Source organism: Tupaia chinensis, unplaced genomic scaffold (genome assembly GCF_000334495.1).
Source record: "Tupaia chinensis unplaced genomic scaffold, TupChi_1.0 Scaffold000048_1, whole genome shotgun sequence".
In the NCBI taxonomy this organism is placed as follows: domain Eukaryota; kingdom Metazoa; phylum Chordata; class Mammalia; order Scandentia; family Tupaiidae; genus Tupaia; species Tupaia belangeri.
In genome coordinates, this window is record NW_006159506.1 from 4,094,068 (window position 1) to 4,117,347 (window position 23,280).

The 23,280-nt window shown below is 39.1% G+C and overlaps 1 protein-coding gene across 1 annotated transcript in view; it reads left to right on the top strand.

The window, feature by feature from the left end:
- LOC102470636 (uncharacterized) overlaps positions 1-23,280 on the top strand; it is a 291,660-nt gene that overhangs the window by 128,475 nt on the left and 139,905 nt on the right. Inside the window, exons 12-13 of the mRNA XM_006141250.2 lie at positions 4,746-4,828; positions 8,671-8,795. Of these exons, the coding sequence (XP_006141312.2) occupies positions 4,746-4,828; positions 8,671-8,795 (208 nt within the window). The remainder of the gene's footprint in view (positions 1-4,745; positions 4,829-8,670; positions 8,796-23,280) is intronic.

Here is a 23,280-nt window from a genome sequence, read left to right on the forward strand (position 1 = left end):
AAATAGTGTAGAAGGATTTTCTAAGCTTATAAGCAAAAGGAGACACGATGAAGGAAAACATTGACACACATGACTACCTAGGGTTAGAAACTACACCTTCTCCATGCACATCTACATACATACACATACACACGTGTATATACACATACACACAACTGTTTAAGAAATGAAGAGGCACAGTGAACACTCAGAAAAATATTTTCAGTCATGTTTCAGGCCAAGAATTAGGCTTCTCCTGGAGCCTATCTTTTTGATGGAGATTTTATTACCTTACATATACAACATTACTATGTTTTAATGCACGAGGATGCAAATACCATTAATTCCGAAATTGTTCCTGGAAGATAGATTTTCTAAGGAGATCTCCCAAAGATGTCCAAACTTTAATTCTGGGAATCTTCACATGTCAGGAGGAAGAGTATGTGGGTGAACTTAATCTAATCACATGAACCTTTAAAAGCAGATTATTGTTTTAAGCTGGTAGAAGAAGTTTGAGAGATTCAAAGCATGAAAAGGATGCAAACTATTGGTATTGTCTTGAAGGTAGACAGGACCACATGGAAAGTATGAGAAGATGAATTCTGTCAACAACCAGCAAGGCTGAAGAGGTCCTCCAGACCCTGATAAGAACAGCAGTCCTGGTGGATACCTTTATTGGTGTTGTGAGGCTTTAAATAGAAAAACCACCAGAGACCTTGAAAACTTGAGATCATAAATGGATGTTTTTTTTTTTTTTTGAGAGTTTTTTTTCACTATAGGGCATGTGCGCTCGCCAGACAGACAGAGAGAGAGAGACATAGAAACAGAAAGCGAGAAATCACTCCCCAGGGGGGATGGTCACACCGCAATCCCTTCTCCTCCATTCTCCTCTCAGGATCTTGGGCATGCACGCACACGCGCCCGGCGTGAGTTTTAAGCCACTGGGTCCGGGACACGAACCACGGTTGACTACGTGGGAGTCCAGTGACATAGCCATTATGCTAACTGCTGGTTCCCAAATGGATGTTGGTTTTAAGCTACTAAATTTGTGCTAATGTATTACAGCAGCAATAGAAAATGCATATACATTGTCCAATGTTTCAAAATATATCTCTGAAGGGAACCAGCAGTTAGCATAATGGCTATGTCACTGGACTCCCACGTAGTCAACCGTGGTTCGTGTCCCGGACCCAGTGGCTTAAAACTCACGCCGGGCGCGTGTGCGTGCGTGCCCAAGATCCTGAGAGGAGAATGGAGGAGAAGGGATTGCGGCGTGACCATCCCCCCTGGGGGGTGATTTCTCGCTTTCTGTCTCTATGTCTCTCTCTGTCTGTCTGGCGAGTGCATGCGCCCTACAGTGAAAATCTCTCCAAAAAAAAAAAAATATGTATATATCTCTGAAGAAAATTTGCTGTTATGTCTTGAGTAAGAGACAACAGAAGGATTAAATGCATGGGGTTCGAGGTCAAATCGAACTGAAACTACATTTCAGATTTTTCACTAATTAGCTCTTTGCTTTGAGGAAAATTCTTTGATTTATCTGAGTACCAATCCCAAATCTATCAAACAGGGTAACAATAACTTTTTTGAGAGTTGGCTGTGCGTGTGTGAAGTAAGTACCATAACATATACGGACTTCTTAGAAACTACTAACTAATGCATTCTATTATTATTATTTCATATTTAGTGTATCAACTAGAAACAATACACTAAATATTTAAATAATAAGGCTTTAGAAAGAATAATATATTTAAAACCTAAGTAAACATGTTTTTTCCACTTCCTTATCTTCTCTCTTTCTCATCTTGATTTTGAATGGGTCAACTTCACCAGCAACAAACTCTGTTTTAGACCCAAAGTAAGGTACTCTTCCATGGATTTACATGATCTTGAAAGACTGAAGTGTCTGGGATCTCAGAGAAGAGGTGTCTGACCCATCTGAGTTCCCCTGAAAAAGGACTTTTTTTTTTTTTTTCTGTCTGCCTTTAGTTTGGCATAGTGTAGTAGGGTAAGGTAAAAAAATGCAGTGGGGCCACACTATAGCATAGTGATTAAGTGCTACACACGGGAAGCTGGATCCCACTTGGCTGACCAGGGCTCCATTCTTGGCCTCAGAGGCTTGAAAACCATGCTAGGTACCTGTGTGCCCAAGATATTGATGGGATGGAAAATGGAAGGAGAAAGAATTGCAGTGGGGGGACAGCTCTATAGCTTAGTACCTAAGGGAATCAGATCCTGCATGGCTAACCATAGTTCAACTCTTGGCTCTTGTGGTTTGAACAACATGCCAAGCACATGTGTGCACTCATACCCCCCAATCTCAGGATGACGTAGAAATGGAGTAGAAGGGATTGTGGCAAGACTGTACCTTTCTTTCTTTCTTTTTGGTTCTTGTTTTAAAGAGAGGTTTTTAACTATAGGATGTATGTACTTGCCAGAGAGACAGAGAGAGACAGAGACACCCAGGGAGAAAGATGATACAATAACTCCTTCTTCTCCATTCTCCTCTCAGGATCTTGCACATACATGCACAAGTGCCTGGCATGAGTTTTTCTTCTTCTTTTTTTAACTTTATTTATTTATTTATTTATTTACTGGTTTTCAAATTTGACCAGAGAGAGAGACAGAGTGAGAGAGAGAGTGACAGTGAGGAAGTTATCCGCCAGGTCTGGGATTCGGATTGCCATGTGGAAGTCTAGTGCCCCTAGCCACCATGCCACCTGCCGGCCTTCTCACCTGAGTTTTAAACCACTGGGTCTGGGACTCAAACCACAGTTGACTACATGGGAGTCCAGCGACATAACTACTATTATGCCATCCACCAGTCCTGGAAGATGAATTTTTTCTTTAAAAAAAAAAAGCAGAAAAAATGATTAAGGTACATTGCTTCCTAAAGTATATGAGCTACGAAGATCTAGGATCTAGGACAGGCAGCACGATTTCTTTAAAGGACAAGGCTTCCAAAACAGGTTGATATGGAACCCATGTGCTGTGCTTTACTTATAAAAGCTTACAAGGGCAATGCCAAAGGGCAGAGGATGACAACATTCAACCCCGTAAGCAGCAAAGGGGAGAGAAAACTGGATTTTTTTGCTCATCACACACATATCCGTTCTGTAAAAACTGTTGCATCAACCTCTTCATCAAAGCCCTGACTCGCCTGAGGCACCCTGAGGTCTAACAGCTTTCATGCCAGGAGATTCGTCAGAAAGGTACAGGGGCTAGGCCTTGTTATACTGACTCATTGAAATGAGAGATTAGGCCAATGACTTGAGAGGCATAGAGTTATAGTAATGCCTCCTTAAGTGATATTTCCATTTGTTTGTTGATTTGTTCATTTGATACAGAAAACATTAGCCTGGTTCCACAGCCTAGTGGTTGAGGGAGCTGGATTTCACATGGCCAGCCATTATTTAAATCCCATCCCCAACTCCTTGAAAAAAACATGCTTTGGGGACAGCAGTTGGCATAGTTGTTAAGGTATTGGACTCCCACATGGCCAACTGCAGTTTGAGTCCCAGACCGGCACCTTGAAACACACCGGGTGCGTGTGTGTGTGTGTGTGTGTGTGTGTGTGTGTGCGTGCCCAAAATCCCAAGAGAAAAATGGAGAAGAAAGGATTGCAGGATATCCACCTTCTGGGGGGATGATTTCTTGCCTCTTGTCTCTCTATGTCTCTCTGGCTAGTGCACAGAGAGATTTTTTTTTTTTTTTTTTGCCCTATAGCAAAAATCTCTCTCTCAAAAAAAAAAAAAAAAAAAAAAAAGACAAACATGTTGGATCTGTGTATGTACCTGTGCCAAAATCTGAACAGTATGAGAAATTGAGAAGAAGGAATTACAGCATCAGCTCTCCCCTTCGAGGGGTGTTTTCTCCCTCTTTTTCTCTGACTTTCTGTCTTTCTCTCTTTGGGGAATGCATGCACCCTCTGGGAAAAATAAAACAAAATAAAATAAAAAATAAAATAAAAAAATAATTTATTGAGAAGGTGCTCTATGTCTGGCACTGTGCTGAACACTACAGGGAAGCAGAGATGAACAAACAAGAAACAGCATCTATTGTCCACAAGGACTTTGTGGGTAATTACTGTGTTCTCAACAAAGCATATGCCCCCCACTCCAGGGTCAATGCCTGGAGATATTCTGGGTTGCCAGAACTGGGCTGGCAGTGGGTAGAGGGTGAGACTGTCATCCAGTGGAAGAAAGCCAGTGATGCTGCTCCACAAAGCCCAGGACAGTCACCTCAACAAGGAATTCTCCAGTCCAAGATGTCATGTATGCTGAGGTTACGTAACCATAACATAGAACGAGTCATGCAGGAACTCAAAGGGTCACTCAGGCGAAATGGACCGAGTGTAGGCAGAACATAGAACTGTCTGATCTCAAGATTTCATGTTGGGCAATTGACATGAGGTACAGATTTTCTTTGAAACCTTGATCCCAGAAATGTAGCAGAGGATGGAGAAAACTACTGGGAAAAAGGTAGGAAAGCAGAGCAGCACAGCTGCTCCTTGTAAACACCTCCCTGTGATGTAGCCCATGGTAGACTTCTACTTGGAGTTTATGCACTGACTGAATTTAAACTTGGAACACTGGAACACTTAGAGCCTCCTCGTCAGAATTCTTTCCTTTATCCCCATTTGTCAGGCCTCGTATAAACTCTTAGATTTCAGCAGCATAAACTTACATATCCTCTGAAGTGAAAATCTGTAATATACATGTATTTTTTTTCTTTTTTTTTTTTTTACCTTTTGTTTTTAACCCTAGGGAGCTTTTCTAATAAAATCGATCCATGCCCTGTGGACTGTGATCTAAATCTCTTAAAAGAAGACCATGAATTACACTCAAAGGTAAGATGAAGGCTGTAGACGTTGGCTTCAGAAAGATCATGAACACTGCAGTCCTGATTATTAACGATGATTTCTTAAAAAGGATTTTCAGGTAGAAAGTAATTTGGTCTTCAAAGTAGGTTTTGAAGTGTGGGACAGGCTGACATACCTGATGTTGAAGAAATTAGCAATGCCAATAAATGTTTACTACATCCGAATCAGCCTTCTTTAAGCTGTTAAAGATTTTAGTTAAAGTTATCAGACTAAGAGACTCTCACTGGCTTGGGCATGGCTGTTAGAAAATGTTCTGATTGGGCTGTGTTTCAGTGATTTATTTGGACTGACCATGGCTACCCTGAAGTCTGGATAGAAACTATCTTGATAAACTTATGTAAGCTAAGCAGCTTGGGTTTCTAAAATATTACTATCACTCATATTACTGGATCCTGTTTTTAGATACTCAATGATTTCTAAAATCAACATCTACCTAGATTGTCAATTTTCACTAATCAGAAAATTTAACCTGGCCTGAAAATGGAATGAAATGATTTGCCCTGCAACCTGGCCCTTTCTCATACAAGTTACTTGAATTGTCATAATTCTCCACCTTCCTGAAAAGTAAATATGTGTTTATGGAATCAGTTTTCATAATGTGCTCTCAAGATTGGCTTTAAAGTAATTCTTTTTTCTTTTCATCTCTAAATAGTGGACCACCATCTAATCGAATGAATGTCTATGTTTTTAAAGTCCAGATGATCACGTACAACATTTAAAATAGTGATAGTTTATTTATTTATCTATTATTGCCAGAGGCCACATGCACTCATTATAGTGAGACAGGTGGATGTGCAGTGTTCTCCAGTGGTGCATGGCCATGTTTCAATCCCTTCTCCTCTATTTCTCCATCCTGTAGGGAGTTTGAGCATGTAGACACATGTGCCTGGAATGGTTTTCAAGCTACCAGGGCCAGGATTTGAACCACAGATGGCCATATGGGATCTGGCTCCCTTAACCAGTAGGCTGCAGAGCTCACTACAGTTTACATCATAGTCTATACTAGGAAGAAAGGTCATGAGTGAACAGTTTAGTGATTTTTGTAGCAATGCAAGACAACATTCACTGGGTGTTAGAAAATGACTAGGCAAATACTCTCAGTCCTCTACATCAAAGGACTCACAGCCAACTAATGGGGTAGGCACTGCAATTCTCATCATCATGATCATTTTACAGATAAAATGAATATGTGGGAAGAAGTAAGAAAGCTCAAATTACATTTTTTAAAGAATTATTTTAAATTTTATTTATTATGTGTGCTCACTAGAGAAAAAGAAAGACAGACAGAGAGAGAGAGAGATAAAGAGAAAGTCACTAGGTCTGGTACTCAAACCGTGATCAGCTATGTGGGAGTCCAGTACCTTAACCATGCTGCCTGCGGGCCCCACTAAAACTGCATTTCTACTAAGTGTACACTTACATTTTAAACCCAGATGTCTGGTACTAGAATCCATATTTGTATTTATCATGGAACAATCTTTCCAGAAAAGATTTTAATTCCTTTCTTCTCCGAACTAGATACATACACACATACATACACACACACGGGTATTATAACCTCAATTTAAGTGTTATAATGTGGAAACAAAATGACAGTCTTCTAGGAAGATAAAAAAATTGGGTGAAGAAAACCTGTTAGGACATATTCTATGTTAGATATTTTTGTGTATTCTCTCTGAGAAACTGAAGAAAGGATATGTCCATGAGACTTTTAGGATACAATGGATCTAATATTAGCCTTTCAAATATTTTTGCAAAATTCTCATAACAGTTGTTTACCTTACATTTGAAATAAGAAGGTAGACTAGGACTTGCTCTGCAGCTCAGCACTAAGAGAGAGCTGGATCCCACACAGCTTCTGGCAGTTGAAATCCCAACCCCATTGTCTTGAAAACCATATTGAACACATGTGCATTCATGCCCCCAATCCTGACAGAATGGAGAAATGGAGGAGAGGAATTGTGGTGGATTCACTCTCTGTCTGACAAGTCATACATCCTTTTTCTTTTTCTTTCTTTCTTTTGCTTTTTTCTTTTTTTTTTAGAAAGCTATATAAATAGAGTGCGAATGAATACAGTAACTCTACAAACCTAACATTCTTTCCTATGTTGTCTCTGTTTAAATTTTAATTAAGGAATTCATTTTCATTTTAGTTTTAATACCATAGTCCACAAATTATGAGTTTATTGCTTGGGTGAGTAAGTTCTTTCCTAGATTTTAGTCACACTGGAAAGGTATCTTAACTCTGAATCACTTCTAAAAACAGTATGTGCATGCTGGGTAGATGGCTCAGTAATGTCAGTGCTGTGGGGAGACAGAGCCAGAAACACACCAGATTGTAAGGGAATGAGTTGAAGAGCGAGGGTAGTTAGGTAACTTTCTAAACCAAGATGGACCACACACTTGACAATAGATAGTCTCAGTCTGAGACTCTAGACTCCACTTTAAGCTTTTTATTTTTTTTCTTATCTTCTCATAGTACCAGAAATTACTTTAGAACCTCAATTGATATTAAAGACTCTAACCTAGGCAATTTGTAGTGACTGTGGAAACATGAGATTCATGTTGAACTTTAAATGTGAAGCCTAAGTTTGTCAAATGTAAGTGATCAAAGGACAATCTGAATTTGTGATCCCAAGTGACCAGGATGCTACCTGTCCTCAGGTGGGCAGAAACAGGAGCCCTGGAAGGGAAGGGGTAGTGAGTTAGTTGAGGGGCCTTTCCAGTTAAATTTTGAGCTCCCATGCAGCCAAGGAGTTCAGTAATAGAAAGGTAAAATTCCCTGGTAAAAACATCAGACATAACATTTTATAAAGAGAAACAGTATTCTGCTGGATGGTCTTAGGATTTAGATTGGGTTTAATTTGGAGGGGTGTGTATGTGGATGATAATAATAGCTGTGATGGAAATGAACATGATGTCATATTTATGTGCTTTGATATATCAGATGCACCTGGTATTTGTTGTTGTTATCTATGATTTATAATTCTGTGATCTTATTAACTCAAGCCTCTTAGCAGAACACCTCCACCCCAAACCTTATTCCTCTTCCTCCCTTCTCAAAAATGAGTGTCAGTGGGGCCAGCATTAAAGCTTCCCTGGCTGCTCACTTCTGATCTTCCCAGGGCAGTTCAAAAGCATCTGTAATCCTCAGGATTCAGCCCTTTATTCACTGTTTCCTCTTTCTGAGGCTTTCTTTTGATGGAAACAATCCCCTCCTGCTCTTCATTGGGCCAGATGGGCAGGTGAACGATTCTACTGAGACCCACACAAAGACCTTGGAAGGAGTGTGGGGAAGAAATCCTAGGGCTAAGTGGAGCTTAACTGTGCTGCCATGGTAATGCCTCCTCACTGCTCCTGTGTTGCTGGCCTGTGAACTGCATTCTCTGTCCACACAGACTTCTCCTCTCTCTGATTCTATCATCCTCGCCCTTCTCCTTGAACCAATGGGCTCATGAGAGGAATGTGGTCAAGAGACAGAAACCTGAATATTGTTATACAGGGACCCTGAGGTTGCTTCTTCCCATACAGCATAATTAAATAGACTTAAATCTGTCATAAACTCAGGGGGGAGTCCAGCACCTCAACAACTGCACCACCTGCTTTTTCTTTTAATAAAAAAAGACCTTAGTGAGAGACGCTGGAATGTGAAATAATCATTTCAATGCAAATGTCATGGCTGACTATGCTTCATTATAAGGGGTGCTAGTATGGGCCATTCTGAGGAAAATGTTCATGGAACCAAGTCTACTTTCTATCTGTTATTAATAATATACTTCCTTTTTTCATTCACTAATTTTTCTAACAAGGGAGATAGCCCAACTGATCACTCTGTAAAGCAAAAATCATCTGTTTGGAGAGCCAGAAAACACGAAGATTATCCACAGGACACATCTTACCTGGAGGAATTAGAGAAACACCGATTTTCAGTTTGGTAAGTGATTATATGCTCTACTTTTATTTTCAAATTTAAGTTCATTACAGTCAAAGAGTCTTTATTCCTTCTATTCTTTTATTATTTATTTATTCAACAAATGATGGTTGTATGCTATTGTAGGCTATGCAATATGCACCCTTGGGAAAGTTCATGGTCCAATGAGGAATTTAAATATTTAAAAAAATCAATATGTTGTGATAACATATTTTTTCCCCAGCAAGTGCTACATGTATGCATGTAAAAAAATGATAGACAAATTTGCTTGAGAATGGTGATGGGTTCTTCGAATAAATTGGGGCCAAGTCTTGGGGAAAAGACTATAGTGAAGGAATGGTGATAGAATGGTAGAAAAGTGGAAAGAGTCCAGACGTGGACTTGAGATAGTAGCTAAAGTGAATACATGCTGGATCCCTTTGTTTCCTTAAGAGCTAAACAGATCATAATTATTGCTCTCTCCACCTGGCGGCAGGTATGAGTGTATCTGCTTATGCAAATGCACCTATAACAAATGTAAAAAAGTTGTAAACAAATGGACAATGAAGCTGATCAGAGGTACCAAGTATAGGACATTACAGTGGTGATATCCAACAGTTGTGGTGGGAAGAACAATAACATCACAGGAAGTAACCTAAGGAAGAAGAAACAAAAGCTAGTCAAATCCATCCATTTCGACTCACTCCAAGATTAACTTTATGAATGTTTTTTCACTGGGCATTCATCTGCCCTATGACTTGGTCCATCCTGAAACTGCTGATATTATGAAGAACATAGGATCAGCTTAAAGTCCTTTGCCTAGCTATTTTATTTTTAACTTATTTTTGAATAAGAGTGTCTTACTATCATGATCCCCTGCCTCAGTCGTCTGAATCCCTAGGCTTACAAACTCTCAGACTCATACTCAAACTTCAGACTGGATTGGGAATCAAACCTTGGCCTTCCATGTGGTCCCAGCCCATGGGGCACAGTGTCTTAGCAGTGAGTGCCACTATACTCAGGCCCCTTGCAACATTTTTTACAACTCTTACTTATTTTATTGTTTTCCTAAGGGTGTGTGTGCTCACCAGAGAAAGGCAGAGATAGAGACAGTGAGAGAAGGTGAGAAATCACTCACGAGAAGATGGTCATGCTCCCATCCCCTCTCCTTCCTTCTCCTCCTATGATTTTGGACATACACACACATGTGTTTGGTGTGATTTAGAAGCCACTGGGTACGGGATTTGGACTGTGGTCAATCATGTGGGAGTCCAGTTATGTGGTTACTACGCCATCTGTTGTCCCTACTTGTATTTAAATTTAGAGGTCTAAATACTTCCACCAATGTTTTAATAAAGCAGGTGTAGTGTGGTCTCCAGGCTAAAAAATTCATTGTTTTCTGAACCCAGAGAAGCAGATCTGTCTGCAAGATACAGCTGGTAGAAAGATGATTCAAAGAACCCAGAAGACAAGAAACGTATGCTTCTTCTAGAAAAAAAAAAATTATACAAGAGATGCTATCTTCAAATAAGAAAAAGACATGCTCCCTGTTCTTTAGTAACTCTCAGACTGGGATAGTTTCTAAGGGGAGGGTGACACATACATATTAGATTTAATTCAGTAAAGTCACTGTAGGAACAGTTACCGAGTGTTTTCGACGGCATGTAGACAAGAGAGCTGGAACTTCCGTTGGGCTGCTTCCTATGTTCTGCCTCCTATTTGAGGTTCGCCAGACTGGAGAACAGGCTCCATTAAATTCTCAGGCTTCCAGTGCCTGCATTTTACCTATTTCCTATGATGAGTCATCTTCTGGTTGCCTTTTAGGAATGACCTTTCCATGTCCGACGTATGCATTGTCATGATACAATTCTTATTTTGCATGGAGTTAAAAGATGGATAGTCTTTCAAGTTTTAAAGTTTCCTTTATTTCTTTTGTGAGAGAGACTGAGAAAAGGAGAGAAAGAAAGAGGTAGAGAAAGAGAGAGAGAGAGAGAGAGAGAGAGAGAGAGAGAGAGAGAGAGAGAAAATTAACCTCAAATGGTCTCGTACTTCAGTCTCCCAACCCAGCCCTTGAGCTGCTAGGATCACAGGTACGCACTCAAGTCCCCAGTGTGTACAGGTAGACTCAGAAACCAAACCTGGATCTTCCATATGGCTTCCAGCATTACTGAGCTACCCCAATTGGTCCCCAAACTAAAGGGTATCCAAGGATCTCAGAGCTTCAGTTCATGATCAGTCTTTTAAGATACATCTCCCAGACATTGTCCTTCAACAGGCTCCACCAATACACTCAGTTTATCCCAGCCACTGGCAACTACAGCTCTTAGGCCAAATCTTGTCCTCTCTCTGATTTTGTCAATAAAATTTAGTTGGAACCCAGATATACCATTTTGTTACACATTGTCTTTGGCTATTCTCTCTATAATGGCAGAATTGAGTCATTAAGACAAAGATGATATGACCTACAGAGGCATCCCTTCTCCATCTTTCCCTTTTTCTGGGATTTTGGGCACAGGTGTGCACCCAGCCTAAAATATACTTTCTTAACAACCTTCAAGTACACAATACATTATTACTAACTGTAGCCACCAAGTTGTATGATAGCTTTTTTTGAGCTTGCTCCTCTTGTCTAACTGAAATTGAGTTTCTTTGACCACCATCTTGCCAGCCTCCCAACTCCCAGGGTCTGGTCACCAGAAGGCATAGTGTTCAATAGGTATTTGTTGAAAAAAGCAAAGAAGTTAAAAGAAGTGAAAGGGTCTACTCCATTGGAGACAGATTGACCTGAGCATAAATTCCAGTTTTGCCTCTGCTGTTCAAACTTGAACAATTTATTTGAACTCTCTGAGGTTACTTTTTTCTGTATCAAGCTAGACTAATAATACCTGTCTTGCGAAAATTGATGGTTCTTGTGAAAGCTGAGAGGTAATCTACATAAGATGTCTTATGTAATGATCAGAAAATAAAGATTCATAGCAAAGGCAACTACTATTATTAACATGAATAATAATAAGTTGTAAGAAACTCTCTTGCCCAAAGTTTAAAATAGAAGGAAGATGTGACTCTAGAATAATTTCTCATTTTCTACATCTGCTTTTCTTTTCATTCTTCAGAAACACAGAGTGCTTTGTGGCCTTTGCACTTCATAGCTTCTTTGTCTAAAATGTGTCCCCTGTTTTCAGTGATGTGGTTGACTATACGTATTTCAGTTCTTCATATTGGTTTTCCCTCCCCTGAAAAGTCTTTCTTGACTGTCTTACAGGACCTATCCTGTAAAATCTTATAAGACTCATTTCTATGCTAGTTATTTACTTTCTCATCACCTTATTTGTTTCCTTTGAAGTACTTAGCACAATTTGGAATAATCTTTTATATTTACTTTGCTTATTTATTTCTATTCTCATTACACAGAAGCTAGAGGTAAGAACCCCCATGTTCTGGTCACTGCTGGGTCACCAGGCTCTAGCACTAGAGTACCTGGTATGTAATATGACCAATAAAAACTTATCAAATTTATGAATAAAAGAATGGTAGAATTATCACTAATTTATCTCTTTTTCTCCCTCTGTCTTTCCCCAAGCCCCTTGGTTGTGGTACCTATTCATTTACTTCCGGTCTCTTCCTTCACTTGAAATTGCTACCATTTTTTTTTTAAAAAGGTAATATGAGATATTAACCACTATACACATTTCTTTTTAAACCAGGGTTGAGAATATGGAGGCTGCTGAGAGCTCTATAAACTTGTTTTAAATGGTCTGAGATACAATCTGAACAATTTCCTTGATGTTTTATTAGAGCTGGTAAATCATTTATTGGTGCAGCCTTTACCTAAACCCTCTCCAAATCCCCATAAAATGCATTTAACACAGAATACTGTACTACCCAGCTTCAAAGATACATGCGGGGTCTTCAAAAAGTTTATGGAAAATGTGCATTATGAGAAAACAATGTATGGCCTTCAAAAGTTTTTTTGTGCCAAAAGATACTCATATTTTAATTCCATTTTCCTTGGAGGAGTTTGAATTCTCCTTGTATATGTCTTGGGGTAGGAAGGATTTGCTCCTTTGCAGCAAATTATAATGTGTATATTATTATTTCTTCTTTCTGTCTTGTATACCATCTCATGCCTCTCTCCCCCTTGCCCCAGCTCCTCATTGAATATGCTAATTTGGTAACTATGGTAGATTGTGAAAGCTTCAGTTAATCCCAGGTTTCAGTATCTGTTTTTCAATAGGTGGGAACTTCTGCTAGTCAAAGGCAAGTTCATCTTGTTTGTAGCCTCCAATAAGTTTTGTTTGTTTGTTTGTTTTGAAGAGGGTTTTGCTATAGGGTGCGTGCGTTCACCAGAAAGACAGGGAGAGACAGAGAGACAGAAAGCGAGTCGGCCACAGTTCAAGTCCCAAACTTGGTGGCTTAAACTCAGGCCAGATGCGTGTGCGTGCATGCTCAAGATCCCAAGAGGAGAATGGAGAAGGGATTGCAGCGTGGCCATCCCCCCTGGGGGGTGATTTCTCACTTTTTGTCTCTCTGTCTCTCTCTGTCTTTCTGGTGAGCACACATGCCATATAGCAAAAACCTTTCCAAACAAATAAACAAACAAAAACAAAATATTTATTTGTTGAATTAATATATGAAAATAGTGTAAAACAATAATATTGTAAAAATAGTGTAAAACAATAATATTGACATTTCCAGAGAAAGTTACAGAGGAAAGATAAATGGTGCAAAACTTGAGATGCCTTTAGACATGCTGGCCAGTTTATCTTTGGTGGCTAGCATTTCTTTCTGTTGGACATTTCTTTCCCCAGAGTTTCTTCACTTTCTGTCTTTGCTAATCATAGCCCTCCCTACCCCATGCAGACACACATACATACATCAAAGGATTCGTTGTGGGATGTGTGATATTTCTGTGACTATTACAATGGGCCTGGATGAAAAGATAGTCTAAACCAGGCCACTCAAGCCCTTTTTGTGACCTACAAATAGAAATTCTTTTCTCCAAGGTCTTAAGCTGGAATGATTTCCGTTTGAAGTTTCTTGTGGTTGTGGGGGCTACCATTTCCCCAGCCACATTCCCTTAATCACCTCTTGTTAATATCTGTCATTTACAGTGTATTTGAAATCAGCAGATATGAGTCTTTTTGGTGTTTTATATGTAACACAAATGCATTCTGTTTTATAATAGAAGAAATAAATAAAAAAGATGAGTCCTAGGCCCAGGATGTGGCCTAGTGCTTAAGGCAGTTGAATCCCATAAGACCCACTCTATGGTTAGAATCCTAAACTCTGTGGTTTGAGATGTGTGTGTGTGTGTGTGTGTGTGTGTGTGTCCAGAATCCTAGAAGGAGGAAGAATGGAGGAGAAGGGATTGTGGCATGACCATTCCCTATGGAAATGCTTCCCTATCTCCTCTACTTGCTCTGTGGTGAGCGCATACCCTGTTGGCATTTTTTAAAAGTGAATCCTAGGAACTATAAAAGACAGACGTCTATGTGAATAAAATCATATGCACTCATTCCATCATGTATTTCAGATCAAAAACATATTGTCCACTGGGAAGCTATAGTTTAATTATTTTTTCCTATGAGAGGAAGAACTGCAGGGAGAAACTTTACAGTGTCCACTCAGTGAATGACATAAATAACCACTTATTTACCTGTGTGTAATCAGAGCTATGGAATCTCGTTGCTTGTAGAGCAAATTGGGTTCCCTGCTTCCTGATGCAGTACCTGAACCTTTACACTGTGATTTCTCCAAAGAAGTTAGCCAGAGTATGTGCTAAATGCCTCTGGAAGTTGCATTTAACAACTGATTCAAAGCCATAGATATCACTCCAGTGGTTTAAAGAAGTTAACATAGTTTTCAGAGGTACCTAACTCCCAACAAGGGAGAAGAATTGGTAACAAGACAATCTTCAAAGGTTTCCATTACTATTCAAACGTGACTTGGTGGGTAAGCAACCAGAGAATCACACACTTTCAGAGTAGGAATAATCTTGGGGATTATTCAGTTCAGCCCTGTCCGTTTATACCCATGGAAAACTGGGACTTCTACAAGGGGAGTGACTTGCCTCAGGACATATAGCTAATTAGTAGTGGAGATAAGACTAGAACCCACTTCCTTTCCATTGCAACCCACTATCAATGACAAAGAATAAAATTCTCCCAGAACTCTACTAGTCGTTTTTAGAGTTTTCTATCCATTGCACGCTGCTTTAACACTTATCCATACATTGATGAGAAAGTCCTGGTTCTTGAGAAAAGACACAGATGAAGACAAGTTTCCTACAGGCACAGAGGTAGGGGTTAAGCGGATGCTAAGATGTCTGTAAACTGCACTTTGCTGGCCACACAAACTCTAACAAGATCTTTGTGTATGTTCAGCCCGTAATTCATGTGGTTGACTTGAACATGTTTGTCAGGGAAGGCACGAGTTAACTGTACACATCACAACAGGAAAGTTATTTTTTAATAAAACGGATGCCCTTTCTTCTTTATAACACACATGTGATTTGACATGGAAATAAAATGCAGATGCTTCTTTGATTGGCATATTCCCTATTGTGCTTTTTAAAAACACCTTCACATATGGTCTGCCTCATTCTTGAGAAATGACTTGTTGTTTATGTCATACAAACAGAACAGATTGATTTTACAGCGAGGAAGGAGGTTGATGGATTGTACGTTGGAGAGAAATCCTTGTCTCCACAATCTAAACACTTGAAAATAAATGTTGCCTTTTGGAAAAGGCTCTCATGATATACCCATGATCCCTTTATTTCTGGCTCTTTTTCTAGGGGTTAAATAGAGCCACACACACGCTCTCAGAGAGCTGGAAGAGTAGTTATACTCACCTCAATGTACAATTTGTCTTTTTGCTGTGAAACATATTCTGAGACCTAATAGGTCAAAAATCGGCAGAGTTCTCCCAAAAGAATCAATCCCAACTATCAACTTTAACATTATGTCTGTACTATGACTAGAATAAACCATTCCTGATCTTGGGAAGGAGAGGAATACTATATCCTTATATATCAAGACAATTTTTAAATTAAAAAAAATTTATGTTAGGAAGGATTTTCTTAGAGATCTCGAGTTTTTAAACAATCAATTTCTTCTTGGACCAGCAGAAGGCATAATGGTTATGTCACTGGATTCCCATCTAGTCTACTGTGGTTCAAGTCCTGGACCCAGTGAAGAGAAATAAGGAAAGAAAAAGAAAAAAGAAAAAGAAAGAAAAGAGAGAGGGAAGACAGAGAAAGGAAAGGAAAGCAAAAAAAAGAAAAGTATGAGAAGGAAATAAGAAAGAAATAAAGTAAATGGAAGAAAAGAAAAAGAATAAGAAAGTAAAGGAAAACGGAGAGAAAGGAAAAAAGAGAAAAAGGAGGAAAAGAAAAGTTAAGAAAAACACAAGCTCTGGGTCATCATACCTAACTTCAAGTAACTTAGCTTTATGAATTATTAATTGAGTAAACTTAGACAAATTTCTCAAGTCTTTGTTTCAGTTTCTTTTTTTGCTATAAAATTTAACTGATACATAATAGTTGTACATATTCATCGGGTACAGTGTTATTTTTTTAATACATGAATACAATGCGTAATGATCAAATCATGGTGACTCACTTGTCTACTGTATCAGACATTTATCATCTTTTTTGTGTTGTGAATATTTAAAATCCTCTCTTGGAGCTATTTAGAAATGTACATTGAATTATCATCAACTGCAGTTACACTTCAGTCTAAGAGTACTCTAGAACTCATTTCACTTACCTAGTTGCACTCTTTTTTTTTGGAGAGGTTTTCACTATAGCGCACGTGCGCTCGCCAGAAAGAGAGACAGAGAGATAGAAAACGAGAAATCACCCCCCCAGGCGGGATGGCCACACTGCAATCCCTTCTCCTTCATTGTCCACTCGGGATCTTGGGCACGCATGCGCATGCACTGGCGTGAGTTTAAGCCACCGGGTCCAGGACTCGAACTGCGATTGACTACATGGGAGTCCAGTGACATAGGCATTACGCTAACTGCTGGTCCCCCTAGTTGCACTCTTATCTGTTACCCAAATCCTTTGTATCCTTCCTACCTCATTCTGCTTCCCAGCTTCTGGAATCTACCACTCCACTTCTGTGTGATCAAGTCTTTTGGCTTCCATTAACAAGCAAGAACATTCAGCACTTGTCTATACGTACCTGATTTATTCTACTTTGGCATAATTTCCTTCAGATTATTTCACATTGCTGAATACGGTAGGATTTCATTTTTCTTTTTATGGATAAATAATATTATATTATGTAGAGTTGCCACATTAAAAAAAAATCAACTCCCTTCAAGGACATTTATCTGGTTAAGTCAGGACCGTTCAAAATAATCTCCCATTTGATTTCAAAACCAACGGACTTGGGATGTAATCGGTGCTGCAAAAGCTCTTCACTTTTGCCATTTTCTCTTGGCCAGAAGTAAGTTAGGTCCATCCTCACTCCAGGAGAGTGGACCATACAGAGCATGTGCACAAAGGGGCAGGATCATGGGGTCCTGCTCATGGAATCCTGGTCCGTCTACCCCACATAGGAAAATGACAGGACAGGATGCTACTCTTTGTATATGGGGTAACTGTCTTTCTCCAGCACTATAATGAGCCACAGCATGTGGAATATTCCCATCCAGTTTGTAGCTGACATTTGCATCTGCCTCTTTCTTGTATCTGAGGCTGAAATGGCCCATATTCCTAGTTGATCTCCCATGTCCCAACCCATGTGTTTCATATGCTCCATCCCCCCAACTCAGAAGACTTTGTTCTTGCCCTACTTTTTCTACACCCTGATACTGTGACTATGAGCCATCCCTCTCCTCTTTAGGCACTCTTCTATTCATGCTATCTCCTATATAGGTTGATTTGTTTCCTTTATTTTAAATAATTACTTTATTTAATTTTATTCATCATTATTATTTTTTCAATTTGATCATAGAGAGGCAGAGAGAAAGAGAGGAAAAGTTAGAAAGGAAGCTGCCAGGTCTGTGACTTGCACTACAGTCAACCATGTGGGAGTCCAGCACCTCAACCACCGGCTGACCCGGTTTTTTGTTTCTTTGAATATGACTTCCTCTTTGGGGTTTATGTTTCATGTTTACGTTTTATTTTTGATGGGGGAGACATTTTTGCTGTAGGGCATGTGTACTTGCTAGAGAGACAGAGAGAGAGAGAGAGAGAGAGAGAGAGAGAGACAGACAGACAGAAAGCAAGAAATTACTTCTCAGGGGAGATGGCTATGTCTCAATACCTTCTCCTCCATTCTCTTCTTGGGATCTTGGGCATGCACACACGTGCACCCAGCATGAGTTTTAAGCCGCTGGGTCTGGGACTTGAATCATGGTCAACTACATGGGAGTCCAATGACCAAACCATTATACCATCTGCTAGTCCTCCTTTTAAAAAGGAAAAAGATTTATTCAATTTTATTTATTATTTTAATTGTTTTTAAATTTGCTATAGGACACATGTGGTCATCAGAGAGACAGGGAGAGAGAGAGATTGAGAATGCGTGAAAGCAAGCCACCGGTTCCACCACTTGAACCATGGCCAATCATGTGAGAGTCCAGCACCTAAACCATCATGCCCATGCCACCTGCTAGCTCCAGTGCTGTTGATTTCCAAAGAATTGATTTTTTTTTTTTTTTTTTAGAATTTTTGCTATAGGGTACATGAGCTTGCCAGAAAAAGAGAGAGAGAGACAGAGACAGTGAGAGGGAAAGTGAGAAATCATTCCCCAGAGGCATGGCCACACCACAGTTCCTTCTCCAATCTTCCCCTGGGATTTTGGGCATGCACACACACATGCCTTGCATGAATTTCAGGTTACTGGGTCCAGGACTTGAACCACAGTCAACCATGTGAGAGTCCAGTGACACAAACACTATTCCATCTGCTGGTCTCCAAAGAACTGACTTTGAAAGCTATTCTCTAACAGTGTTTCTCCCTGGTCATTAAGCTGCACAGCTAAGAAGCCAGGACCCTATAATCTACTAGATTACTAGATTGGTAAGAAATGTCACATCTCCTTCTTCATCCATGTCTACATAGTAAATTAACAATATAGATTTTGATTGTCACTGACATCTGCTAGGGTAATTTAAGGAATCAATCTTTGACTTCACCTACATGTACAAGCATCTTCTTGTCATCTCTTCTTGTCATCCTCTCATGTCTCCCCACTTGGGTTATTGCTGTATGGATGTGATACTAGAAGGTTCTGAAGATGTATTGCTTCATGAGAGGAAAAAAAATAGGATAGACACAAACCCAACACTCTAATATTCAGTCATGGTTTATCGTCTCCTTCTACCTGTTTGAAGATTTCTTCTCCATGAGATAATTAAATGTATTATCATTCAGGAGTCTCAAATGAACATTCTGTTACTCATGGCTAAAAGCAATTTTATGGAGACAATTAACCTGTATACACGTAGTCTTGAAGCAGTTGACCTTCACACACATTGAAGAGCAGAGGCGTGTTCTTTTATTCTGTATTTAGTAGGTTTACTTGGTGTCCTATATTCAGTACATATAACATTAGAATTCCTTCATATTGTCTGGGACCCACCAAAGCATAGTGTATAACTAGCTGCTTTTTAGCTCAGTACCACTTGGAAAATGAGCACAGTATGGTGCAGGAAATTCTTCTCTATAGATACCACACTGATTCAGTTGGGGAGGTGGAGAATGAGGTGAATAGAATTAATTTAGCCAACTGCCTGGAAACCAAACATGACATCAGTGATAAGACTGAAATATCCAGGCGCAGATTATGAGTCAGTCCAGATTCTAGCTGCATGATTTAAATGATGAAAGGGCCAGGCTGGGCATGAAGCAATGTGGGGATTTATTTGATGCAAAAACTCAAATGACCAGTAAAACAGATAATGTTCTGTGGTAATAGTTTGCAAACAGCATCAAGAAAACAATTGAGTGGGTGTATTTTGAGCTTCAGGCATTGTAAATTCTTTCACTCTCATATACTTTATGCTTTCTTTAATAAACTGGAGAGTCTTGGGCCAGCTTCATCGGTGACGGTAGGTGGTCATTCATTTCACAATCCACTAATTTTCATGATTATTCAGTATTTTATGTTACCTAAACTGCTTTGGATTTTGTTTTACTCAAATTGTAATATGGCAATAGCTTATATAATTTCAGAATCATTAATTCAATTGGCTTTCTCTGTATGTGGAAGTTACCTCCTCATCCCTTCATTGTGAGTAAGAATGTAAGGGCCTTAAATATGTTGATGGTATGTAAAAATTTCTGAAATATCCATCAAAGGTGTGTTAACCTAGTGTGTCTTGTTGAAAAGATGCAAAATTCTTATAAACTTCCTAGGAAAACACAAGTAATATTAAGGATAATCTAATCCTGCCTTCAAAGATACAGGTGCATATTTACCTTAAATTTAAATCTATTTTGACAACTGAGTTTATTTTTTGAGAAATGACTTTTTATTGAAATGTATTTATTTATTTATTTATTTATTTATTTATTTCAATTTGACCAGAGAGGGCAGAGTAAAAGAGAGAGAGAGAGCTGGAGAGGGAGAGAGAGTGAGAAAGCAATCCACCAGGGACTTGAACCACGGTCAACCGTGGGAATCCAGCAACTCAATCACCACACCACCTCCTGGCCCTGACAACTGAATTCTTATATAACATGAACCAAATCATAAAAATGAGTTTATTTAGGTTTTAAGATATTTTTGGACTGTAAGTATTCTTTTTGTATAAGATTTTAGAGATATTTTTTAAAGGAATATACTACAAGGACACCTCCTTTTTCTTTTTTTTTTTTTTTTTTTTTAGAGAGATTTTCAATGTAGGGCACGTGCGCTCGCCAGACAGACAGAGAGAGACATAGAGACAGAAAGCGAGAAATCACCCCCCGGGGGGATGGTCACGCTGCAATCCCTTCTCCTCCATTCTCCTCTCGGGATCTTGGGCACGCACGCACACGCACCCGGCGTGAGTTTTAAGCCACCGGGTCCGGGACACGAACCGCGGTCGACTACGTGGGAGTCCAGCGACATAGCCATTACGCTAACTGCCGGTTCCCAAGGACACCTCCTTTTAAGCTCCATCTCTCTCTGCCTCTCCTTGCTGCTTGAATCTGATGCTCCCCACCCAGAATTTGATGCTCATTGATAGCTCCCTACTGAGTTTCATATAATCATTGTGAATACTTTCATAGATGGGCCACTTCCTGTTTTTCAAGGTCATCTGATTCATTTTGGAACATTTAGACAATTAAAAAACTTTTTTGTATTACAATCTGTGGCTCTCTTTTTAAAATTATTAGTACCTATTTGACTCACTAAAATCCCAGGTCAAATCCAATCTATTTATCGCTCTATTTATTATCCTACATATGTGTGAATCTGTCTACCATCTATCACTCTAGCTAATTTATGTATGCATCACTCTATCTCAAGATCTAAAGATTTGTTAAATACAATTTTGATCAATTAGTTTTCCAACTGACACATATCTGAATTTAATTATTCCTCCCAATGTTCTTATTCAGCAACCCCGTAGAGTGATTAGAAACTTACCACTAACAATTTACATGTCTATAAAGATGTTTTGGGGAACTTAAAGATAGGCACAAATGTTGCTTCCAACTCTTACGAGTCTGAAGAATAAGCAGAGTATATTGGTTTTTATTGGTGAACTAAAAATTATCATGGTTTATCCTACTTCCAGATTTGGTCGATATTACTCTGTTCCCCAATATCCAGTTTTCTCCTTCAGGCTTACTGAGACTGTATTCCCTAAGTCTTTTTGCAGTTGGTGGGGTTTGTTCTGAATTCTTTAGATTCGTTGATTAGGAACAGAGGATATGTGTGTACTTCTTATCCAAAGCATTTAATTTACATGAGCCTCCTTTCTTCTGGATGGTGGTTATAGAGAAGACTTTGTATTGAGATGGTAGGATAAGCAGATCAAAGCAGCTAGGATCACTGAGTCTTCATATGGAAGAGAGAGACTCTCTTGTAATTGCCCTATAACCATGCAAACTTTGCATGGAGGAATAATCCTTTGTTGTGTTAAGTCATTGAAATTTGGAAATTGTTACCATAGCATAACCTAGCCTACGTTAATTAATACAGTGCTCTTTAAAGCCCACAATCCTTTAAATTTATCATTTTCTTGAGGAACTATTTTGAAAATTACTTGTGATGGGGCTGAAATATGGGAGTGGGTCTCTTAGCTAATGAAGAATAAGCCTTCTTGAGCGGCCACATCTGCACGTAATAAATGATCTTATTTGGTTCTCAAGACATCTGGGCAAGGTTGTTAGTAGTATATTATCCATATTATACCTCTGGAAGTGACATTTTTTGGTATGGAAGTATTTTATAATAGGAAAAACTCTAAAGTCCTCAGGATGTATCATTTAAAAGTGTTCAAATGTATGTTGCACTGAGAGGGAATAAGTGGTTACACAAATGCTCCTTGAGTTACTCTGATATTATGTTCTGCTAAACCTACCATTGGACCAGCCAGTGGCATGGTGGTTAAAATGCTGAATCTCACATGGCTGACTGTGAGATTTGAGTCCCAGACCTGGCAGCATGAAAAATAGGCTCATGCATGTATGTGTGCCCAAAATATTAAAAGAAAAAGTGGGGAAAAATTGTGGCATGGCCATTCATCATGTTAGAGGCTTTTTCACTTCCTCTTTGCCTCTGTCTTTCTCTGTAGAGTTCACATACCCTCTAGCAAAATTAAAAACAAACAGAAATGCTCATCATAAGTAAAAAATATGTCAAATGAGTTTAATATCCTGATAAATGCACTATAAGGTCAAAATATTGTGTCAAACTATCATAAATAAATCCACATGTTCTTTGAATATAAGGGGTTATGTTCTGATAAATTTACCATAAGTTGAAAGTCCCGTACATTGAAAATGTGTTTAATATCCATATAAACTCATTGTAAAGTTAAGAAACTGTAAGTTGTAACTTAGGGACCATCTATATGTAAATAGTATTTGTGATTGACATCAGTCAACTCTTAGTCCTTCTGTCCTTTTCTCCCTAACACATATCCAAAAGCCATATCCCTCTAACACATTTTGGAAACATAGCCATCATTCTACACTTGCTCTTGAGCTTTTATTTCCGAAGACCATCATGGTCTCTCCCTGGGTTCCAATCACTCTGTGGTTTCTGATCACCAGGGGTGCCTTTTGGGACCTGTTTTCCTGTCTTTGCTACTTCTATGCTGGCCTCAGAGAACAAACCATATGGGTCAGGATCATCCCTCTTCTCTTTACTGGCCTTTTGTAAATTTCCTAAGACATAATCATAGAATCATATGGATTTAATACATTGACTACAAGGTTGGAGTAACTGAAGAAATACCATGTGGAAGAATCCGTTAAAACCTTAATGCTGAATATAACTACTTTCATAGTTCAAGGGAAAAGAGCCAACTTTTTAATTAAACCATCCTTAAGATA